This window comes from Balearica regulorum, chromosome 9 (assembly GCF_011004875.1).
Source record: "Balearica regulorum gibbericeps isolate bBalReg1 chromosome 9, bBalReg1.pri, whole genome shotgun sequence".
In the NCBI taxonomy this organism is placed as follows: domain Eukaryota; kingdom Metazoa; phylum Chordata; class Aves; order Gruiformes; family Gruidae; genus Balearica; species Balearica regulorum.
Genome location: NC_046192.1, coordinates 2619088 through 2641497, shown reverse-complemented (window position 1 = coordinate 2641497; position 22410 = coordinate 2619088). Strand labels below are relative to the sequence as shown.

The following is a 22410-nucleotide window of genomic DNA, read 5'->3' as shown; positions in this document are numbered from 1 at the left end:
CTATTAGAAACGTGGACCCTCAATTCAAGGCTCTGACTAGAAGAAAAATCAAATTCTGAGAGTCAGCCAGCAATAGTGGGGGAAAAAAAAAAAAGCACTGTGGGCTTCTTCTGGTCAAAAGGGTATGACCTAGTCAGTCCTGCTACTCTTGCCATTTCATATTTGATTATTCAGTTATTACTATAATTTTCAAGAGTAATATTTACTTCCAGTTCTAGAGAATTTATATTATCTGTCCTGCTAGGATTGCAGTTGTTCTTAGATGGAATCCAAACCTACTTATTTAGCTCTATCAGGAAATGTAAGAATAGTGCAGGTTAATGCTGTGGATTGAGGTTTGGTCCTAGAACAGATCACAACTGCTGAATCCAGCTCATGCACAATACCCCAAAGGAGTATAATCCAGAAATTAGACAGAGCTAGTAAAACTCTTTGGATGTCAGGTGTCATGTTAGGAGCAAGAGGGAGGTGTATATGAGAATGTATACTTGGGGGTGTTGTAGTATGAACGTTAATCTGGAAGATGCACTGAGTGAGCCCACAGGGGCTGTACATGGGGTGTGTGAAAACTGCCAGGTGGGGAATGAGCAGTACAGCTTGATGAGGACCAGAAGTGCTAAATGGGTATTTGGAGTCAAGACCCAAATTCCTGTATTTTGTATGCACACTCATTTGAGTTGGGCAGGAAAGCTGGAGGGGGTGGTGGGGGGGGATGATTCATGAAGAGAACAAAGAACAGAAAGATAAAGGTGGAACTCTCTGATTAGTTTAACATGGGCAACTCTAGGTGAACACACAGAGGGATAAGTGGGAAAAAGAAGAGGTTCTATCAGACAGTTCTCCAAACCGAGAAGCAGGGAGAGGGCTGCCTTGATCTGGAGGTGTGTGGAATGGCTTCAGTGGTGCTTACAGTGGAAATATCATAAGTTCCCTCCGTACGTCCCCAGTCATCTAAAACCTGGAGAAGGTAAAAAATCCCTCTTGTGCCCATGTCTTGGTCATACTTGCCCCAAGGCTGTGGATCCACTGCCGTGTTCTACGATGGGGTCTCCAGAGTGCTGGCATGGGCAGCAAGAACACTTGTGACAAACTTCAATCTAAACAGCCGTGTGTGGGTAGCTCCTGTCCACGAGGGGAATCAAAGCCACATCTGAGAAAGGTGTGCTCTGCAGCTCCTCTGCCAGATCTTCTCAGAACTTCATAGGCCCTACAGCTCTCTCACTTTGAAGGCAGAAACACTGGACTTGCTCCATGCTGAGTGGAAGGGGAGGCAGTTGGTACCCCAGACTGTCAAGTCTATAGACAGAAGCCTGAAGTATATGACAGGCCTGGCTGCAGGTTCCAGGATGGCTTCAGGCATAGGTGGGGTCCGATTCCTCTACCTGAGAGGTGAGCAGAGGCGCTCGCCATGACAGGAGCACGAACCAGTGTCCGTGCCCAGCTACTCTAGAAGCACGGCCACCCGTGAGGTGGAGGCCCCGAGCGCGGGGAAAGCCTTAACGCCCACAGCGGCCGACCCCGCCCGTCTGGCAAGACAGCGGCGGCTGCCCGCCCTCCGCGGAGCAGGCGTTGGGCTGAGGCGAGGCGATCGCTGAGGGGAGGCGACTGTTGAAGCGACCGTTGTGGCGCGCGCCCGCTCGCCCTCTCCCTCAGGCCGGCGCCGCGCGCTCCCCTCTCCCTCAGGTCGGCGCCGCGCCCAGGCCGAGGGCGGCAGGGCAGCCCCACTGTCCGCGGCGGCGCGTCCGCACACCGCTAGAGGGCGCTGCGCCGCGCCCCCCCCCCCGCCCCGCGGGATGGGCCCCCGCTGCGGGGAGGGAAGCGGCCCGGCCGCGCATGCGCAGTGCCGGGCGCTAGACGGCAGCGGCGATGGCTCCGCAGTGACGGTTGGATCTAACGGTTGCTATTGACATTGCGGCGCGGATCGGGCGGCGGATCCTGCCCCGAGAGCGGCGCCCGCTCCGCGGCCGCGCAGCCAGGAGCCACCGGCCCCGCGGAGGAGGCCGCGGCGGCGCCGCGGTGATGCGGCCGCGCTGAGGCCCAGGTGCATCCGCCTCCCTCCCCCGCCGCCGGATCGGGCAGCGCGGCCCGGCCCGCCGCCGCCCTGAGCTGGCTTCGCGGTTCCTCCCTGCGGCCGCCGCCATGCCGGGCCGCCGCTGAGGCGCGGCCCGCAGCGGCCGAGGAAGCGTCCGCTCGGAGAGGAGCAGGGCCCGGGGGAGGGCGGCCCGGCATGGCCCGCAGCCTGGAGTAGCGCCGCCGCCTCCCTGCGCTGTGTGGCTGCGGGCGGGCCGAGGCCGCTGCTCGGGAGCGAGGCCCCGCTGGAGGCGGAGGAGGAGCCAGCGCGGCCCCTCTGACAGGGCCGCCGGGCCGCCGCGGCCTCCGCGCTGCCGCCGCCGCCGCGCGGCTCCAGGTGGCCCCGGACCAAGGTGACACCCGGCCTGCCCCCGCCCCGGGGCCACCTGCCCCCTCGGCCGGCACGGACTCGGCGCCGCGCTTTCTTCTCACCCCGGAGCCGGCGGCGTGCGAGCGGCTGCGATGAACCCGGTGAATGCCACTGCTCTCTACGTTTCAGCGAGCCGCCTGGTGCTCAACTACGACCCTGGGGATCCCCAGTCCTTTACAGAGATTAACAAGCTCCTGCCCTACTTCAGGCAGTCCCTCTCCTGCTGCGTTTGCGGTGAGGATCTTTCTTTTGTTCCCTGCACAATGAGCTTTCTCCCCCCCCCCCCCCCCCGACCCCGGGCTCGCCGCACGGCGCTGCGGGGCGGCCCTGGGCCGCGCTGCCCGGAGAACCCGCCTCGGTGCTGCCCCGGCCGGGCTGGCTTCGCCCGGGCACGGCCGCCGGAGGAAACGCCGCGGTAGGGCTCTTCCCTCCGCTTCCCCCCCCCCTCGCCCCGAGAGCCGGGCTCACGCACGGAGGCGGCCCGGGAAAGTTTTCTCAGCCTTTGGCCGCGGAACTCCCGCACCCGCGGAGCCTCTCGCCGCCGGGGGGTGGGGTGGGGGAGCCCACGTGGGCGGGCCGCGCTTCTCCCGCGGGGGGCGGCGGGCGGCGGCCGCGGCGGGGGTTGTTTGGCAAGTTGGGTAAGGGGGGAGTGAAAATACTCTTCGGTTTAGAACCACACCCCCGCAAAAAACCGACCCGAAGTGGGGGGGAAATCTGCGGCAACATTGCTGAAAAAGATAGATGGGCCTTAGGGGTCTGCGTGTTTAATAGCCTGGCAAGCTGTAAAGGAAATATTTTGTTGTTTTTGTTGAGAGAGTGTGTTTTCCCCAAAGTGCAACGCTTTATTATGGTCACTTTATTTCATGAACGGTATGGTAGTTATTAGTGGCTATTGGAATACCCTGGTATAGTGGAGTTAATTGCTTTTAAAAAAGTGATGACTAAGAGCAAGTGTGGTAAAAGATACTCAAAACAGTATACTGACCATAGAGGCAGGGAAATAACTTTTTACTTTTTTTTTTCCCCCCCCTGCTTGAAATCTAAAGAACAAAAAACTAATTCAGATTGAAAGCCAGGAATTTTTAGCGCTCAGAAACAATGATTGGAGGTTTTTTTTGGTGCGTAGCAGATAATTGTCCTATAAAAATAATTACCATAAAAATCAAAGGAGCTGAAAGTCTGCTAGGATTTCCCCATTCCCTCCCCCACCAAAAAAGAGCATTCTGCATTTTGTGGGCAAAGGCAGGCATCCGGAATTTCAGTATTGCAGCCTGGGGAACATCGGGAAGGAATTGCATTCTGCTGTGTTTATGAAGTGGGTAGGAAGCTCAGGAATAAACTCTCAACCTTTCTTGAACTTTCCTTTGAAGCCTTGGTCAGTGTTGAGAGAGGGAGTCTGAACTGATAGACCTCTCAGTTGATTAATTTGGTTAATTCTCCTTTTTTTCCCCTCTGGTGGTTTTAAGTCCTGGTCTTGTGTGCGTTTGTATTTTCCTAACAGAGTGGACTTATGTCCGCTATGTTTGCATGTGTTTATCTTTACTAATGTGTGTGGTCACACTGAGATTTAATTGAATTACTGGGGTTTATGAAGCTAAATATTTTATTTATATACGGGATCAGGATTTCAGCTGTTGAGGCTGCTAAACTAGTGTTGGATGCTTCCTATCCTGTAGCTATTGGCTCCTCCCACTTAAAGTCTTAGAAAATAGAGATCTGTTTGTACTGGGAAAGGGGGAGCCTGTTCCCAGGATCACTGCATCGTCATTTCCTGAAATAATTTGTCTAAGGTTTGTTTTTTTTCTCATGTAACCCTGATGTCAATATTGATGCACCTCTGCTCTTTATCTCTTGCTTATTACCTTAGGCCCTGTTAATTCCAATCCCTAACTGTGCTTTTTTTTTTTCCGTAAATCCTTCTTGCTTTTGGTCAGTCATTAGACTGCTTTTCCCTAAAAATATGCTAATGCTTTTCTGATTTATTTTTTTAAATTAGATACTTACATAGGGACTACATGTGTCTAACTACTGTGCTATCTAGCTTCTCCACTTTAAGAGTAGTCTTCTGAAATGTGTTCTTTGTTCTCCTTGCCTTGACTTCTTCCCTTCTTGGCCTTTTGCAATCTTATTTTTACACTCTGTGCTATTGAAATCGTCTATCTTGAATTCGTCCCTGCCCAAATTCCTGAGCTGTTTTCCCCCTCCAGCTTTTCTTGCGTGGCTTTTCTGTCCCTCTCAGTTTCATAGAGCAGACCATGCTTTTTAGTTTGTTTTCTCTATTGACTTGTGCTTCCATGGATATTCCTACTTACAAACTACTTCTTGATGGTTCCACTTCCCCTCCTCATCCCTTACTTTTCTTTGAACTTTAAAGTTACTGCTTTGGCTTCTGTTTTTTCCTACTGTGGCTAGCTTTCAGATAACTGTAGCCAGTTTGTTTCAAATATTTTGTCTATGAGTGATTCCTTAGTATTATCTCTGTGTCTTGGGCTCCTGTTTGTGGTGGTATACAGAGGCCTCAGTAAATACCTGATTCCTTGTGACGCCGTAGAGTAAAATACAGAGTTAGTAAAGTGTCTTTCTTGAACCTGCAGGCAGTTAGTCATGGGAGAGTGGTCCTGCTCGATACAAAACTGTCCACTCTGGTGTTGACCAGCAGTCATAAATCCTCAGCTCAGACTGGTAAAGGCAAATTGACCTTATTTTTCTTGTTTGCTTTTTGTGTTCCTTTTCTCCCGCTTCTGTCATGGGTGGATGTTAGTGTCTCTTTCTGTCTGTGGCCCTCTGACCTTGCTGTGATATTTTTGAAATAGTTATTTTTCTCTTGTACGCATTGGTGCTAAGAGCTGCTACACCTTCTGCATATTTAAGGTCACTTAAAGCCTATCCAACTGTCAAAACCTTTTTAACTTCAGTGATTTAAAAGGTAAAGTTTAAGTACTGAAGTAAAGATTACTTTGTGAGATGTCATGATCACAAGAGTGAGTGCTATGACCACCCAAAACTTTGCAGTGTGGGGTTTTTTTAAAGTATGTAAAAGCTTTTCAGATGCTCACTTCTTTCTACCGTATTTGTCTGTTTAGACTGTGAGATCCAAGTATCTGGGTATGGGTTCATGCACATGGAAATTTGAGGGTCTGGTACTTTCCTCGCACAGGTCTTAGTAGAATGCGGTCTTGACTGTAAATGTTTAAAAATCATGCTTCATTGGAGAAGCACGGCATGAATTATCAGTAATGTGTAAACCCCCTACGCTTGGTTAAAGTCCCAAGTGTTGGACTTCTAGGACTCCCCTTGGGAAATTACTCCCCACATTAGTGCTCCTTATGTCATCAGCCTTTCCTCAGTATTTAATCTCTCTGAAAGCATTCTGTAATGCTTTGTTATGCTGTAGGTATTAATTCTGCAGTCAAGATTGTCCCTTTAATTTTAGAGAATTGTTTTTAGAAGAAATTAGTGACAGCTATAAAAATCAACTAATGTTATTGTCTAGTCGATTGAGAAAACAGTGAAAGCACATAAGCCAACTCATCTTCTTTTGATCTGATAGTCTTTTAAACTAGCTCGCATAGTAGGGGTGGCAGAAGTTTTTGGACCCACGTAACGATGAAATTCTAATTAAAGCTCTGATTTTAGATTCAAATTGGCACACATGCAGTTCTTTCAGTAGAAAGTCATAGTGTAAATACAGTATGCCGTTGCAAGTCAACTAAATCTGTTCTTGGTGGATTTGAGGTCTCTGTCTTACCTAATGGGTTATAAAGGTTAAATTACGTTGATACTACGGCAGTATATGTTTCTAGGATTGAGGTATGATCACGTAATAGTTTCCTAGATGATGTTGTAGGTAATGCAGCATCCTTTTGCAGGGATGTATAAGACGATATTTCCTAGAGCTTTTAAAACTTAAAAATAGCTACTCCCAAGCATGCATTAGAAGGTATGTGCCTTATGTGTTTTGAGGATGTGAAATCTGAGTTTGTCTCTGGACTAAAGTGATTATTACTAAATTGCATGTTAATACCACATTTAATTTAAAAATAGTTTAGCAGAATTTATGCAACAGACTTCTATGTCTTAAAAATCTTCCTAAAAGTGGCTTTCTCTGTTTCACATACCACGTAGGTTACTGCAAGTCATTCAAAGGTTCAGCTGGCTTTTCAGCATTAACAGCCTTGTTTTGAAATTAAGTTTAAATGCTCGTAAGAGACAGATTGCCGGTCAGATCAGCTTAGCTTTTTATCCATGGAAAACTTCGTCCTGGAACCTCTGAAAGATATTTAAAAGGTGTGCGAAAGACGGTTACTGCAGGTTTAGAATGGGAAAGTGCTTGAAAGGTTGCGCGGCTTTAGGAGAACACTTGACGTGCGGCCAGGAACCCAGCCGTAGCTTGTGCTGTAGAAACACAGGATAAGAATATAGTTCTTGCCTTAAACATCCTGTAATCTAAGTAAGGGGATGTGAGACAACATGTGGCTTAAGGGAGATTAAGGGGTGGGAAGGAACAAAGAAACAACGTGACAGTACTGACTGGTACCTTATCCAGCTCCTGTCAAGTGTTTTGAGATAGCTCTTGATAATTTTAGTTAGGGGGCTGAAGGCTAGATAGTAAAGTAGCATTATGGAAGCAACTCCCAAGCATGGGGAATGGCATGGATTACCAAAAAATAAACCAAAAATCGCTGTCTTTTTGTTTTCCTATATAAAGATTAGTGTAGGGGTGGTATTTCCATCATGCTCTAGTGTAAAAAAGTATTAGCCTATTTTTTGAAAGTTTTTTTCTGTCAATGTAAGTTGAGTCTTACAGAACTCATTCTGCTAGCTAGGTGTGAAGTTTCTCCGTAGTTGGTGGTATATTGAGTTGCGCAAAATTTTCCATCTTTGTGTCGTCATGTCCATGTTGTTGGACCTCTGAAGGCTCCTCCTCTTCTTCCTTTATTTCTACAAATATCTAAGAAGAAGCACCACAAGCAAGTGGAATGCAAGCGAATTGTGGCTCCAGAGTATACTGTATTGAGAGAATCTGAGGCACGCAGCAGTTACGTGATGACCTTCAGAGAAGGGAAGATAGTTGGTGACACCTAAATAATTTAAACTTCCTAGAAAATTTGATTTCCCATCACAGAGATGGAAAAAGGCAGAAGAAACAAATTGGCACTACTAATAAAACTTAATTATATGCATGATACTGGATTTTCTGTTTGGGATGTGAGCCATGACTAAGTCAGTTAAGCTTGGAAATCAGAGTTTTAAAGTGAAAAAGCATATTTAAGTTTTGTGATGGAAAAGTTTAGCCTAGAACTCTCATTCCTTGTCCATTCTCCCTAGTTTAAGGAGGGTGAAGGCTGATTCATGATTTGTGCTGCCAGGTCAGAGTTGCCTTTTGTTTTTGAAACGTAATCTGGATTGGTGCCTTTTTTTTTTCCCCAGGTATTTTTCATTGACATTTTCTCATTTCCTCCATTTTCAATGATGAAAGATACTGTCCGGCTATTACATATTGGTAGTTTTTACAGGTATGTTATTTTCCCCTTAAAAATTACATGAATGGTTGCCAAAATATTTCTGAATTTCTGAAGAATGTGCAAAATAACCAGAATCTCCAAAACAACCATCGGGGAGCATGTACTATGGGACTAAGTACCTATCAAATACCTTCTGCTGCAAGTATTCTTTTTCTTCTTGTTTTGGAGAGAACCAGTGTGGGCAGTTGTCTATAAAACGTCTGCTTGCACATCTCTGAATATGCCAGTTTTTAGCCAAGGACATGTTGGTTGATTTCTCTTCCTCTTAAAGTCTCCTTACTTAAATTCACTGTTTCCCTTTCCTGTTTTGAAATCCTGTGTGTGACTCCTGGGAGAACTGCTTTTTCAAGGTTGTCTGCATTGTACTGCATAAGTTTTGGTAACATAAAGTTCTACTGGTTGAATTTAAATTGGTTTCTAAACTAAAAATACTCCTCTGTCTTAGAATAAAATTGAGGAGTAGGAAGAGAAGTAACTGTGGTTTCCACTCTAACAGCTGGTTGATAGTGGGCTTCAAAAGAAGGTTGCAATGCAAAGGTTGCAATATTGTCTGCTGATGTGATTTGAGATGAGAGCGTGTTTCTTGTTGAGGCAATGGGAGATGATGAACGGGTTTTGATGGTCACCTGAGGATATTGATTAAACCGATTGCGTTTCAGAGTGTTTAAAGAAAAGTTAATGTGTTGCCAAGAGGCATCTTTATTGGGACAACTGTGTCGAGGTCTATGGACACAGTGCGCTCAAACGCAGATTTCTTTCGTTTTGTTTTCTTACTATGTTATGATTTACAGATTAGTTTGACTAAATATGGAGTAAGCAATTGTTGGGGTATTATGTTGGAGTTCTGTGTGAGGCCAGAAAAGATTCTTTGCTTCTAGTGTATGGCTTGAGAAATAACACATAGCGCAACCTTTCTTGAGCACTGTGCTTTCCAGATAGTAAAGATTTTCCTGCTCTTGGGGAGAAACTCATTGAAGTCCTTCGATGACGTAATTTGTTACTCTCTGTGTCCTGGGCCTCGCAGTCACAGCACAGGGCTTGCTCCTTTGCCAGTTTACTTTAAGATTGCGCGGTTAATCTTGGTGGGGTGAGCATTTTTGTTTGGTGGGAAAAAATAGTTTTCATTACTTCTTTGTTTGTAATAAATATATTTAACTTGATCTATAATTTTGAAAGCAAGTTTTAACTCTTTTGAATCTTTATGCTGCATAGAAACATGTTAAATTAATCTTATAAGAGAAATGTTAACTTTGCCATTTAATACCTTTTAAAATACAGCAACCTTGACTTTTGGAAGACATCATTGCATGGGATGGTGGAAAAGATTAATTTATCTTTTTAAAGCCTGTTCTTTACAAAGTTTGAACTTTTGCCACCTAGTTTGTTAAAAATACATTTAGAATTTTTTCAGTCTGTGATTTTGCAAACACAAAGACTTTGAAACAGAAGTATAACTTTGACATAGGAGTTGGTAAAAAATGTTCTGTTGTGTATTATGGGGGGTGGAGTCAGAGAACAAAGCAGTCCCTTCTACAGTTAATGCGCAATTTGTTGTCATATTTGGGTTTTGTCTTCAACTTTTTCTAAAAAGGTTGACTGTATTTCTCCAAATATGCAGGAAAATAGCCTGACTGTATTCTTAGCATGGTTAATTTGGGTTCCCGTAGTGTTCAGACAAAAACAGTGCATTCCAGAGTTATACAATCAGTATTTCTTTAGTCACGACCATCTCTATATGAGGGTAATAATTTCTGTAGCTAATTTTTCATAGTTGTTTGTTGATGGAGGATGCTCTGAAATATTCAGCAGCCAGCAGAATGTTTTCTCTGATAAAATTTTGAAATAAGTTTATTTTAAATGGTTTTTTTGCGTCCCCCTATGTTTCCATGTCACCTGATGGGGAATCTGTCAATGCTTGTGAATGTCTTTGGACAAATTCTAGTGGCACTGCTGTTGTAGTTGTGGTGATCTAAGAGCAACGTGGTATTTTCAGGAAGAAACACTATCATTTAGTTCACAAGTGTAAACTCTTTTACTTACTGTTTCAGATCTGAGAGAGACTTGTGTGCTGAAACCCTTGGTCAAGTTTTTCCATTTCTACTACCTGGTTGCATAAAACTCGCTTTTTCTGTCTACAAAACCTTGTCTCGTGCAAAGCATTAAAGGATAAGGACATTTCTAGTGTTGTCGTGAGCTCCTCTTACAATCTGTATTTTGTAGATATAGGTTCAAAGTTTTGTGCTAGTAATATTGCAGATACGTCTTGCATTTTCATGCCCCTCAACCAAGACTGTTGTAGCTACAAATGCTGATTTGTTTTCAGAATGCAGGGAGGCGGGTGTAGGAGAGCTGGGTGATCGAGGTGATCACCTCTGCCAGGTGATCCAGTAGGTTTCTGTGTGATGGGAAAAGTTGCCAAACTTTTTTCGAACTGGGACACTTTGTCAGGGCAGGGGTAGGACAAACCTCTGTCTGCTGAGTCTGCCCCTTGACTTGGGTGCAGTATTTGTGAAATGTAGCAGCTGGCCCCTGGTTCAAGACCACCCCCTTGAGTGTGGGGTTTGGAAGGGGTTTATGGTTGTGTTAGGGCTTGAGATCTGTGGAAGGAGACCTTTCACTGTTGTCTTGTCCTTGGCAGTTGTCCCTTGCACTAACCTCTCCTGAAGTTTCTCTGGTTTTGAGGGTATTTAATTATTTTCTTTTCTAGTAAATATCCAGATCTTGCACCCCTATAAAACATTTGGTTTATTTTTCTGCAGATGGTTAACAGACCTTTTCACTACTTATAATATGCCTGTCGTGAAATAGTTCTGTAAATAGTACTTTTAGTTTTTGTATTAAGCTCTGAAAATGCTTGAACTCTGAAAGATGCTGTGTGGGGTTGAAGAAGGGAGCGGTGCAGGGAAGGTGGTGGGGGGACCAAGGCTTTTCCTTTCGGAGCCTGCTTCAGCTGACATGCTTGAGCTGCAGGTAGATGGATAGCTGAATTTCAAAAAGCCTGTATCAAGTGATATCACCAGTTGGTGAGATCTAGCTCCCATCCTTCAGGCAGTGGTTAACTCTGAAGCTTGAATGTAGCAATTTGTTAAAGCATACTGCCTGTTGCTAATTATTTTAGTAGAAACAATCAGATCGTGTTTAATCCAGACATGAAAATGCTGAAAGTATAGCAGTCTGACTGTTAAATCTCCAGCTTCTGGTTATTACTTTGAGGTGCTTGTCACATACTAATTTTAAGTGTAAGACACAAGTATATGTGTGCTTCATCAGATTGGTTATAGCTTCCTGTTCTTTTAAACTTGCTAGCTTTAACAGAGCTGTAGAATTTCTATCTGACTAATCCAGAGTTCCCAGAGGCTTTTTGTAATACTTGGTTTAAAAATGCCATCGCAGTCATTGTAATGTTTGAAGTTAAGAGATTAACTGGTGCGGGTGAGCCGCCGCCTTCCCTCCTTGGCGGATGCCACTCCTGCTTCTGTGTGCGTAGCAGATGTGTTGCTTCAGCCAGGCAGAGAGTGAAGGGAGCAGAGAGCTGCCGGGCTGTTGAGCTTTCCACTTGCGTGCTGCGCTACAAAACAAGGGGGACTTCTGGTGGTACGAATACAATCGAGGATTAAAGACAAATGTTGGAGATTAACCCTGATGATACATTTATTTATACTTGTAGCAAAACTTGACGTCATAATTTTTTTTCTAGTTTACTTCATCAAATTAAGATTTAATAGTTACATCATTCTTAAGACTGAGTTGTTAAAGAAGGCAACATATAAAGTTTCAGTAGGCTTTTCAAGGGTGCTAGTTACTTGTGTTTAGCCCTTTTCTAGGCATTATATTTCTAGGTTTGCTGAGGATAGATGAGAATGGATGGAGGGACCTGTTCGAGTCTTTCTTCTCAGTGATTTTTTTCATTTGGAGCACATTTGCTGGCTAGGGTACATACACCTAACAATTGCTTTGATTCCCAGTTCTTCCCCTCCCTTTGGTCTCTGAGATACAATTTGCAGATGCTTCCCCTCTTCCTGCAGCTGTGAAGTAATGCTCATTAAGGAACACAATAGGAAGTATTATTCTTTGTGGTTTAAATGACCTCCCTCCTGGTAGCAGCCTTTCCAGGACAGCTGTGATATTTTGTAAATAATATATTAAAAGTATTTCCTCTGTATATGCAGCTTATTAAATGTAAGTGCTCATCTTAATAGAGATGTTTAGTAAACCTTTCTCAAAGTAGGATAGTTAAGAACTGATGTTGTTTAGGGAAAGCCCCTTATTGGAGGCTTTTTACTTTTGGTGTATTAATATACCCCTTGCAAAAGAGGGTGAGAAAGACAGGGCAAAGTTTAGTAATGCCAAGCTACTTAGGGTTGTAAAAATGAAGGATTGCATTGAATAATTGTGGAAGGACCTTATGCAGATGAATGACTGCTCAATAAAATGGCAAATTAAATTTAGCTTAGATAAATACTGATTTTTAAACATGGAAAAATATTAACTTCTCAGAGCCCACCATTTTTATATCTTGCAGATCTATATAAATTGTAAATTTATAGTAAGTGCTAGCACCAGCCAAAAGTGAGATCTTGGCCTTGCAATAGAAACTCCTTGAGAGTATCAGCTCAGTACTGAGTATCAATCAAAAAAGCAAAGCAAATGCTAGAAATCAGTACTGAAATAGAGAATAAAATTGAGAACTTCATTATGGCACTGTACAAAGCTACGGTTCACCCGTACCTTGTGGTGTTGCAGTTGTGGTTCCCCCATCTCAAAAAAAGAACTGTGGAAGAGTTAGAAGGGTGATCCAATGTAAGGTGATCCAATGTAACAACAACTGTGCAGTCTGGAAAAGAGACAACTTGGAGGGTTACATGGTAGAGGTCTGTAAAAACATGAGTAGTGGAAGAGAGGGACAGGGATTGATTTTTGCCTCATCCAACACAAGAACCAGGGTTGTCAAGTGAATCCAGTAAGAGTCATGTTCATGACAAAAAGGTTACTCTCAGCACAATGGATAGTTGACCAGGGAGCAACTTGTCAAAGCCAGTTGTGACTGATTATGTTTGAAATAGTTAAAGAGGAGATGCGGGTTACTGAGTACATGGAAACCCCATCTCCCATGAGAAGGATCTCAGCTAATAATAAAGTGCTGGGCAAATATTAAGAGTTTGCTTGCCTTTTTCTTATTTAATGCCTTAGGCGCCTACTTTTGGCCACTAGTGGCCACTCCTGGGCTAGATGGATCTTTGGTCTAACTCAGTATGGTTATTCTCACGAGTTTGAGGATGAGCTAGGTAATGTCTCAGAACCCTTCCTGGCTTTATTTTCATGGTGGAGTTCATAATCTTAATCTGGGAAGATCTGATAATTGCAGCATCAAATGAGTGTTATGCCTTGGAAGCCTGGACCATCCAGCTGTTTGGAACATCCCAAATCTTAGTACCTCCAGACTCTGGGTAGCAGCTCAGGTGTTATCTCTCTGGGACAGTGTTGCTGACTTACTACCATTCCCTGTGTATTAAAAGTAACAAAACCTAATTTTCTGTGAATTTGCATCTCATGGTTGACTTTTTTTGGTGTTTAAGCTTAATGATACTAAAGTTGAAGAGAGTGATAGGTGCCACAGAATCCATATGAGAAAGAAACTTTGACCGAAGAATGAATATTCAATGAGATATGATCTCAAACTGAAAATATTCCCACAGCTCAGGCATTCCTAATGTCTCTCCTCTGTAGGTTGCCTGGCATTTACTGAGGATAGAACTCGCTCTGTTCTCTCCTCCAATGAGAGCATGTACAGTGTTTCGTCTTGTCTGTCCGTCTGTGTTTTTTTCCTCAAATATTCTGGAAATCTAAATTTTTCAGGATCCTCTTTCAGCATTTGTATGCATTCAACAGTTTCAGCCAAATTTATTTTGGGAGAAATAAAACGCACAGTTGGTGATGACTTTTTTTAAAAAATCTAATTAAAAGTTCAATTGGTATATTGTTTATTTGGTCCCATCTCTGAAGCATTTTAGTGCTTCATAATCTGTGAAGTATTTTAGTGCTTCATAATGTGTAAAGCATTGATCATCATAAGTAGCAAAAAGAGGCTCAGGATGGACCAAGGAGCACACCCACCTGCTCTGTTTCATTGGGTGTTCACGCTGTGGGCTTTTGGTCCTGGAAGCGCTGTGGATGCGTGTAGTTGTACGATGGCTTCTGAAGTCTCAAAGCATTAAATGAATGAGTGTTAGGTGTGTTTGCCTCCTGTGTTGGTCAGGGCATGGCTTTCTGCTTTCCTGTTGGAAAGATTCAAGATCCAGAAGGGACAGACAGTTGTTTGTGAACTCTCTCTGCTCATGCACATGTCTTCTGAGATGAGCTGATGTCATTTAAAGCTTCCTTTTGTTTTTCCCCATGGGAGTTAGGGACTTCTCTCACAAAATCAAATCCATTCTTAGGATCGGGATGGACATGTCTGCCTGCGTTGCTGTTTAAATAGTGTCATTTAAAGGGAGCTTTGGATTGTGTGACTTTAAGCTCCATCTGTTGGCTTTAAATCTTCACTGCTTAACTTGAAAAGTGTTTCACTATTGTCTTGTCATGGTGGGGTCTTGTGGAGTCACCCTTCCTCATTAGGTTAGCAAAGAAAAGGTTAATGCCTACTCTTTGGTAGTGAAGTGCATTTCCCATCAACTCTTGTTGTAACTGTGCTTTGAATCTTTCTCTGTTGCACAGCTTCTATTCGGCGTTCCTCCTGCATCGCTTTCAATTGGCCACGTTGAAATACCGCGCATTTCCCTACAGCCTCTGTTCCACTTGCGCTGTAATGACAGTTCTCGTTATTTGACATCGTGTAGATGCGTGCCACCTGCCAACTCTCCAAACAACTATATTTTCTCTCAATTTATTTAAAAAAAAAAAAAATACTTCAGCACTGACTCTTATTGCTCAAAAAACAGTTTACATGAAGCCGTTTTTACTGAAAGACAGTTCAGGTGGAGGGCTGGAGCAGTCCTTTCCCAAAGAGGTACCAGGGAATTCGTATTTCGAAGGGAATAGGACTCATGGAATTTGTCTTGCAGAATGACTGTGCTAATGCAAATTTCCTATTTAAACACACCTGAAAAGTTGGATTTTCAAAAGTTGTTTGAATAGTGAAAAGTATGGAGGGTTAGGTTAGGAAGGGGGGTGAAACATTTTGCCAAAAGCTACAGAGCGAGGGACAAGTTTCGTATTTTAAGTGCTACTACAGCCAAGGCTTAGTATAGTGTGTCTTGCTCTTCTACCTGAGGCCTTGGGTTCTCGAGGAAGGTAATACAAGGTGGAAAGGCTGGGTTTTATTCCTTAATTAATAACTCAGTCCGCTCGATTAGGTCCAGTTCGTTATATCCCTTCAAAGCACTATCATGAGACTCTGTTACAGAAGGTCCGTGTGATGAAAATCTCCTTGGTGAGTGAGTGATGAGAGAAAATACTTTTGAAATTATTTTTTTATGTCAGTCTGTTTTAATATATGCACTTTGCTTTCTTTTCGCAAATTGCTTCATTTTATTCATTTGTTTATAACAGCATGTTTTCAGTTTGGAAGATCTGGGTGAGAATTCACTGATGGTTGTAACTCATCCAACAAAGGTTCCTTATGGGGAGAAAGGTCTGATCAAAGCTGTAAATCTGCTGCTTGGAAAGGAGGGGAAACCTGTTATAGATGACTATAGATACTCTGAAATTTAATTTGTTAGACTATCTTTCTGGCCTAGAGCTGGCTCAAAATAGCAAAGCAATACTGTCATTTTCTGGAGATAGTTATTAGTTGGATTATTTCTATGCAGAATTTCAGTTATTTCTGTTCTTTCATGTTTTATCCTTACATGTTATTTGGTTTGTTCTTAAATCATTCTTCCAGGTTTTTACAGTTTCAGAGATCTGGAGACATAACGTTCCAGATTTTCAGTACTCGGTGTCTGGAACTTTCTGTGCTCTCAGGTGTGTCGATTCCTCTAGCAACTGATTTTTATTAGTTTTTTTATTCTTAAGACTAAGATCTCAGAGAAAATCCTTCCTTCAGATTTCTTCTTTCCTGCCCAGGACATGAGCTGTTGTTGACACTTCAAAGTACTAAAGCATCATGGCTGCGATACTACCACTATTTTATGTCACTGATACGTGCCTGTGACTCAGGAAACCAGGAGCCACCGCTCCCCAGGATACGTTAGCAGTTGCCTTGTTGCACCTTCTGGTTTGGCACTAGGTGTTTTATTCAGTGTTTATAAGAATTCGTGGGATCCATTTAACTGTTTTTGTTGCTTGCAAAGTTAAAAACTTTGTGCTTTATTCATGGCATTGACTGTCACAAAGCTAGGCTCTATTTTTAGTCCTAGCTAAATGAAAAGTAAAAGAAAGTCTGCTGTGTCTTCTTTCTTTTCAGGGTTGATACTTCATCATTTTTACATTCCTTTTAGAGTTTCCCTCTGCTCCATTGCCATTTGTTTTCGCTAATTTCATTAAAATCTCCACAGTAGCTGCTCTTGGGAGTTTATTGTTGCACTTTTGGTAAATCTATAGAAATCTTGCATGTTCTGTAACTTTCAGTGGAAGAAACTGCTGAAAGGGACAAGGGAATTGGTAGTATCTTAGCTGAGAGCGTTTCTAAAGGCTGCAGCAGCACAGCAAAGTATAGTGTGATGGTTTTCTTTTTTATGTTGTGTTAAAAACAGATATGGCTGTGAACATTTTCACAGACTGTTGTTTGGATGGTACGTTTTCTGGGGACTTACTGAACTTTTTCAGGCAATTGTTGTTGATAATACAAAAAATTCATCCCATACTCCCCTGGAAACCTGCCTTGAGTCCATTGTGATCCTTCTCTTTCTTTTTTCCTTAGGAAATTTGCTACAAGACCCTATTGCTCCTACCAACTCCACATGTCAGCATTATGTCTGCAAAACTTGTAAAGGCAAGAAGATGATGATGAAACCGTCATGTAGCTGGTGCAAGGACTACGAACAGTTTGAGGAGAATAAGCAGCTAAGCATCTTAGTGAACTGCTATAAGAAACTCTGCGAATACATAACGCAAACTCCACTGGCACGAGATATTATCCAAGCAGTTGATTGTTCTGCAGATCTTTTGGCTTTGCTCAAAGATGGATCGCCGCTCCACGAAGAGACAGAAAAATCTTCCGATACAGCCTTGGCTTTGTGTTTGACACATTCCCCCGTACCTTCAACCTCCGAACTCACAACCGATCCTCCAGCTAGTTTTACGTCAATACCTGAAAGCACACACAACATTGATATTAGAGGTTCTGTCATCAATGGGTTGCCCAATTGTAATGGGCTTTCGGTAGATAAACTCGGAGTGAATATTCCTTCTCCTGAACATGCAAACACAATTGATGTCTGTAGTACTGGAGAGTATATAAAAACTGAAGATATCTCTAGCAGCCTGCAGCCTGTGTGCGATGCAGTTTCTACTAGTGACTTGTGTACGTCAGGCATTGACATCTGCAGTTTCAGCGAAGATATAAAACCAGGTGGCTCACTCCTCCTTAGTGTTGAGGAAGTCCTCCGGAGCTTAGAGACCGTTTCAAATACTGAAGTCTGCGATTCTAATTTGCAGCCCAGCTTGGAAGCAAACATGACTAACGGCCCTTTCCTGCAGCTCTCTTCCCCGCCTCTTAGCCATAACATTTTCATGTCCACAGATGCTTCTCCTCACGGAATCTCATGTACAGCGGCGACGCCTAAGGTAGTTAAGTTAAACAGAAAGCGATCTCGATCAGAAAGCGACAGTGAAAAGGTTCAACCTCTACCCATTTCCAGCATCATCTGTGGCCCAACATTGGGAGCATCAGCTCCTGTAACAGTGAAACAGGAAAATAAAATGTCTTTGCAGCCTATTGCAACTGTACCTAACGGAGGCACTACTCCCAAAATAAGTAAAACTGTGCTCCTGTCTAACAAAAGCATGAAAAAGAATTTAGAACATGCCCCTAAGAAATCTCACCCGAAAGCCAAACCAGGGGTGCTGAAAACAAAAGACAAAGCAAAGGAGAAAGTTCCTAGCAGTAACGTTATGCCAGGAAGCCCAACGAAAACTGTGTATAAAAAGCCACAAGAAAAGAAAGGGTGTAAATGTGGTCGTGCCACCCAAAATCCAAGTGTTCTTACATGCCGTGGCCAACGCTGCCCTTGCTATTCTAACCGCAAAGCCTGCCTTGACTGCATATGCCGTGGCTGCCAAAACTCATACATGGCTAATGGGGAGAAGAAGCTGGAGGCATTTGCAGTGCCAGAAAAGGCCTTGGAGCAGACTAGGCTTACTTTGGGCATTAATGTGACAAGCATTGCGGTGCGCAATGCCAGCACAAGCACCAGTGTAATCAATGTGACAGGGTCACCAGTAACTACGTTTTTAGCTGCCAGTACACACGATGATAAAAGTTTGGATGAAGCTATAGACATGAGATATGACTGTTGAATCTATCTTTCTTTTCCCTGCCATCCGTAGGGGAACTGCTACAGTTTTAAGGCAGCTATGGTTCTGTTTAACTTGCTGGAGCTCCTGCGTTTAGATCACTTGTATCAAGTGTTTTTCATTGCTATGTTATGTGTATTAGTGTCTGGGAAATAGTTGCAGATAATGGAGGAGTTACCCTAAAACTATTTTTAGTTCTTACAGCACCTCATAGTTTGAGATCAATTGCTGATGTAAATGATTTTATCACAAGATCTTTGGCAAGGAATATATTAACCTCATTGTACTCTGTCATGCTTTGTGCTCAGTCAAAGCTTCTGCTTAATGTAGAAAAGTGGTATCTAGTTAGTCCATCTAAACTGTGCTAGATTATGGTGTAGAAAAGTAATTACCAATTAGTTACAGTCACCGTAACTGGAAAATCACGTCATGTTCGTGTAGGAAAGGCAGCATCGAGCTGGGGAATGCAGTGTGAAAAGGGTAGATAATGTCTGATTGTGAGAATTGGTTATCTACTCTATGGAACAGTTTAAAAATAAAAGCAGATTAGTAAATATCTTGAGAAAGCTAACAGCCCAAAAAGCAGCTCAGTCTCCAGACGAGGGTCAGGAAGACCAGTTGGTTAGATACGACGTCACACTGCTGACTCGGATACACCGTCCCTGTTAACAACATCACTTTTTTTTTTTTTGTCTTCTTGACAATTCCGCAGATCACGCTCCTGATCAATTATGCCCTCTGTGCCAACTCCCTTTGTTTGACATGTTACTGTTTTGGCTGGGGCGAGAAAATTCCTCGTACACAAAGAAAGCTCAAGTTTTATTAGCATCATTCTCTCCTTTTTTTATTTTTTTCTTTTTTTTTTTTTTTTTTTTGAGTTCCCACTGATTTTACTGCTGTTGCCTCTAGAAAAAAGAGCAGGTTTGTGGGTTACAGAGAGACTCCTTGGCTGATTTCCCCCTCTGCTGCCAGTCAGTGCCTGGGATACACAGAGACTTCCACAGCAGTTACCACATTGGGGTGTGAGTCTGTGTGTGTTTGATGACATTTGTACTGCAGTAGACCTGGGACCCATCCCCTTGAGGGTAGTTCTTTGCTGACAGGCATCTTTCTGCTGGGGCAGAGGATCGATTGCTGTCTAAGGTCAAATATTTTGTATGTTTGTTAACAGAATAAGGTATATAACTCACTCCACCCAGAATCCATCTCACTTTTTGCTAATACGCTGAAAGCAGCTTTTGAAGGTCAGTGCTTTTCAACCTGGGCTGAAAGGCTCTAAAATGGAAAACTAACACAAAGTTGTCAAAGAGCTTATCTCAGACAGTGTTAAAATGAAAGCGCCTTTGTAGGAATTTGGCTTTATGCAAGCATGGTTTATTTCGGCGTAATCCCTAAATAAGAGTACAAGCAGAAGAACTTAGTCTTGCATTTAGGGCTTCATTGGCAGCCTAAAAAAGTCAGATTATTTTGTGAAAGCAGAAATGTCTCCTCTTTGAACGATACAGCACAAATTAAACATGGGCTGACTAGAACACAAAACATTACCTTCTAATTTAAAAGGCAATTCCTGTTTCAACAGCATGTTAAATAGTATGCGAATTTTTTGAGTTACTTTACTGCTTCCATCTTTCCTTTTATTCATCCGACGAACCCCACAGTGCTTTCTGACCTAATGTTTAGGTATATTTTGATTTGGCACAAAGCATGTACAATGATGGTTCCTCACCTAAGAAATAAGCAAAAACCTTTGGACACAAATGACACCTCCTTTTGTTTTGTAGTGTACCATGGTGTCATTTTCTGTGAATGTGGTCAGATCTTTTTGTTGGTTTTGGTTTGTTTCTCCCCCCGTCTTTTTTGTGGGGTGGGTAGGGTGGGGGGTTAAAGCCATAGGAAGAAAAAATGTGATGTACGTGTCCAGTCTGTACTTTTTTTGTTTTTGTTTTGCAAGAAGAGTTGAAAAATATTTTTGATAATGAGTAAATGGTGGAAAATGCTTCTTAGTATTCTTGTCTTTATTTGCCAACCCAAGTACCTAAGATCTGTGTTTTTTAGCCCTCATGAGATTTAACGATGTCCTATTAAAGTGTATTTAGTTAAACTTGTATGTGATTTTTGTGTTGACCCAAAAGGACCCTGCCATTTTCTGATTTGGTGGTTTGATCGTGATCTACTAATGTAAATCTGTTTATTAGTCCACTACGTGTAAGAAAAGTAGCCAAACCAGGGTCTGATTGAAGGGGAGTAAACTGCACGGTATGGGTTGTTTCTGAATGCTTTTGCAGAGCTGTTAAGTTTTGCTGAGATTGTTGATGGTACGTTTATTAGGACTTTCGTTCAATTAAATACATAGTACCTTTGCTCCAGAAACGTGGGAGTACTTGGAATCTTTACTATCTCACTGCTGCATTAACTGTGGTACCAAAAATTGGAGAATTTAGGTCAAGTGTGTTTTGGAACAGTCGACAGGAGAGCCTTGATCGTTAATGTAAAATTGCAAATGGTAGATTCAGGTTGTTTCTAAAAACATTTCCTTTTATGCTGCCACGTTCTTGGAATGTATATTAAAATTCAAATTGATTTAATAAATGTTAGTTTTCTAATTCTATTTTGCAACTGCTAAAGGCATCACTGTGGCATATGTTGAACTTACTGTCTAAATACTACTTAGTCCGTTGATGACTAATTCTGTAATTGTTTAAATTAGGGTTGGCTTGGTTTGTTTTTCTTAACCTCCTGGCTAGTTGTTCTTGAATAAGCTGAGCAATGGAAAGGATTGTAATGTTGCTGCAAATAATTGCAGGGGTTCTAGTTTGAAAAGCGTTAGTTTCCATTTTATAGCAATACGAGCAGCGTACTGTTCTGGGACTTTCCAGCAGTCAAAGAGTTGAGTGACAACTCGGTCCAACGCAGCCCACAGCAAGGAGTTGCTCCTGCTGGCCCCGTGTGGGGAAGCACTGGGAATCGCTGACGGAGAGCAGTCGCAGGGATCGTTTTAGCTCCAGCTTTTAGCTCGGGCTGGGCTGGGCTGGGCTGGCAGTAGTTCCCCGGCTGCCGTCGACCTGGAGTTCCCTCCTGTGGATTTGGGCAACTGTTCTCAGGGTTAGGGTAGAGGCTGTTTGGGGATTTCTTTGCATCTAGGAAGTGCACGATATTTCAGCTTTCTTCCCAGTCCTCTTGGAAAAAGTGATTAGCTTCCAAACTTTAATATAATCCTGTAATTTCTAGAGCTGCATCAGAAAGAAAAAGCAATTCATCAAATGTTTGGGAGTCTTCCTGCTTGAAAACACATTGCAGATGGAAAGAACAGAGCTCCTGGAAGGGCTGGACTTCTGATCATGTTGTGATGTATAGTGGTACAAAATTAATCTGAATCTGAACATGTGGAAAATGCTCTTTCAAGAAAGAGAAGACGTCTAAACTTTTTGTGTCGAGTGGAAAGGCTCTTTCCATGTATCACGCACCAGTGAAATCGCTGGTTGGGATTGAATCCCAGAGGGAGGAGGGGCAGGGAAACAAAACTGGAAATGAACACTTGGTTTGTGTTGACCTCACTGTTCTTCTAGCCGTTTGTTCACGCAGGTGACGTTCTCGTGCTCTGGCTTGTCTAACCCTACGGCATAGTGCCTGCGAACAAGGGGGTCGCAACAGAGTCTTCTGTTTCCACTGAACTCCCTGCAGATGTTTGATGTTCTTGTACGTCCATATGAGTTAAAACACCATCTCAAACTGAGGAGGCAGGTAACATGTCTTCTTGCACAGCTGCCTCAATTTGTTTCGTCATTGCACCTCAGAGGCTGCCCCCCTGCAAGCATCATAAAATTCTGTATTGTCAGAAAAATCCCGTAGAGTTAAAACATACCAGCAGCCTGAAATAAAACCTGAAAAGCCTGCTTTCCAAGGCAGGTACTTCTGGCACAGCAAGGAGCTGTTTGTTCTGTAAAACTGTGATAGACTTGCAAGAAAAAGATCATACAGATGTGGCACATG

The 22410-nt window shown here is 43.1% G+C and overlaps 1 protein-coding gene across 1 annotated transcript; it reads left to right on the top strand.

Annotated features, from left to right (window-relative positions):
• The first annotated feature begins 1832 nt into the window (after positions 1-1832).
• Positions 1833-21009, top strand: MSL2 (MSL complex subunit 2). The gene is made up of 2 exons (XM_075760807.1): positions 1833-2674; positions 16826-21009. Exons 1-2 carry the CDS (start codon positions 2533-2535, stop codon positions 18421-18423), a joined length of 1740 nt encoding a protein of 579 aa, XP_075616922.1. The 5' UTR covers positions 1833-2532; the 3' UTR covers positions 18424-21009.
• The last annotated feature ends 1401 nt before the right edge of the window (positions 21010-22410 follow it).

Bases quoted from the DNA above. Each gene is read 5' to 3' on its own strand.
- MSL2 (XM_075760807.1), top strand. From the start codon at position 2,533: ATGAACCCGGTGAATGCCACTGCTCTCTACGTTTCAGCGAGCCGCCTG. The intron at 2,675-16,825 runs GTGAGGATCTTT...TTTTTTCCTTAG, and splicing joins CCTCTCCTGCTGCGTTTGCG to GAAATTTGCTACAAGACCCT.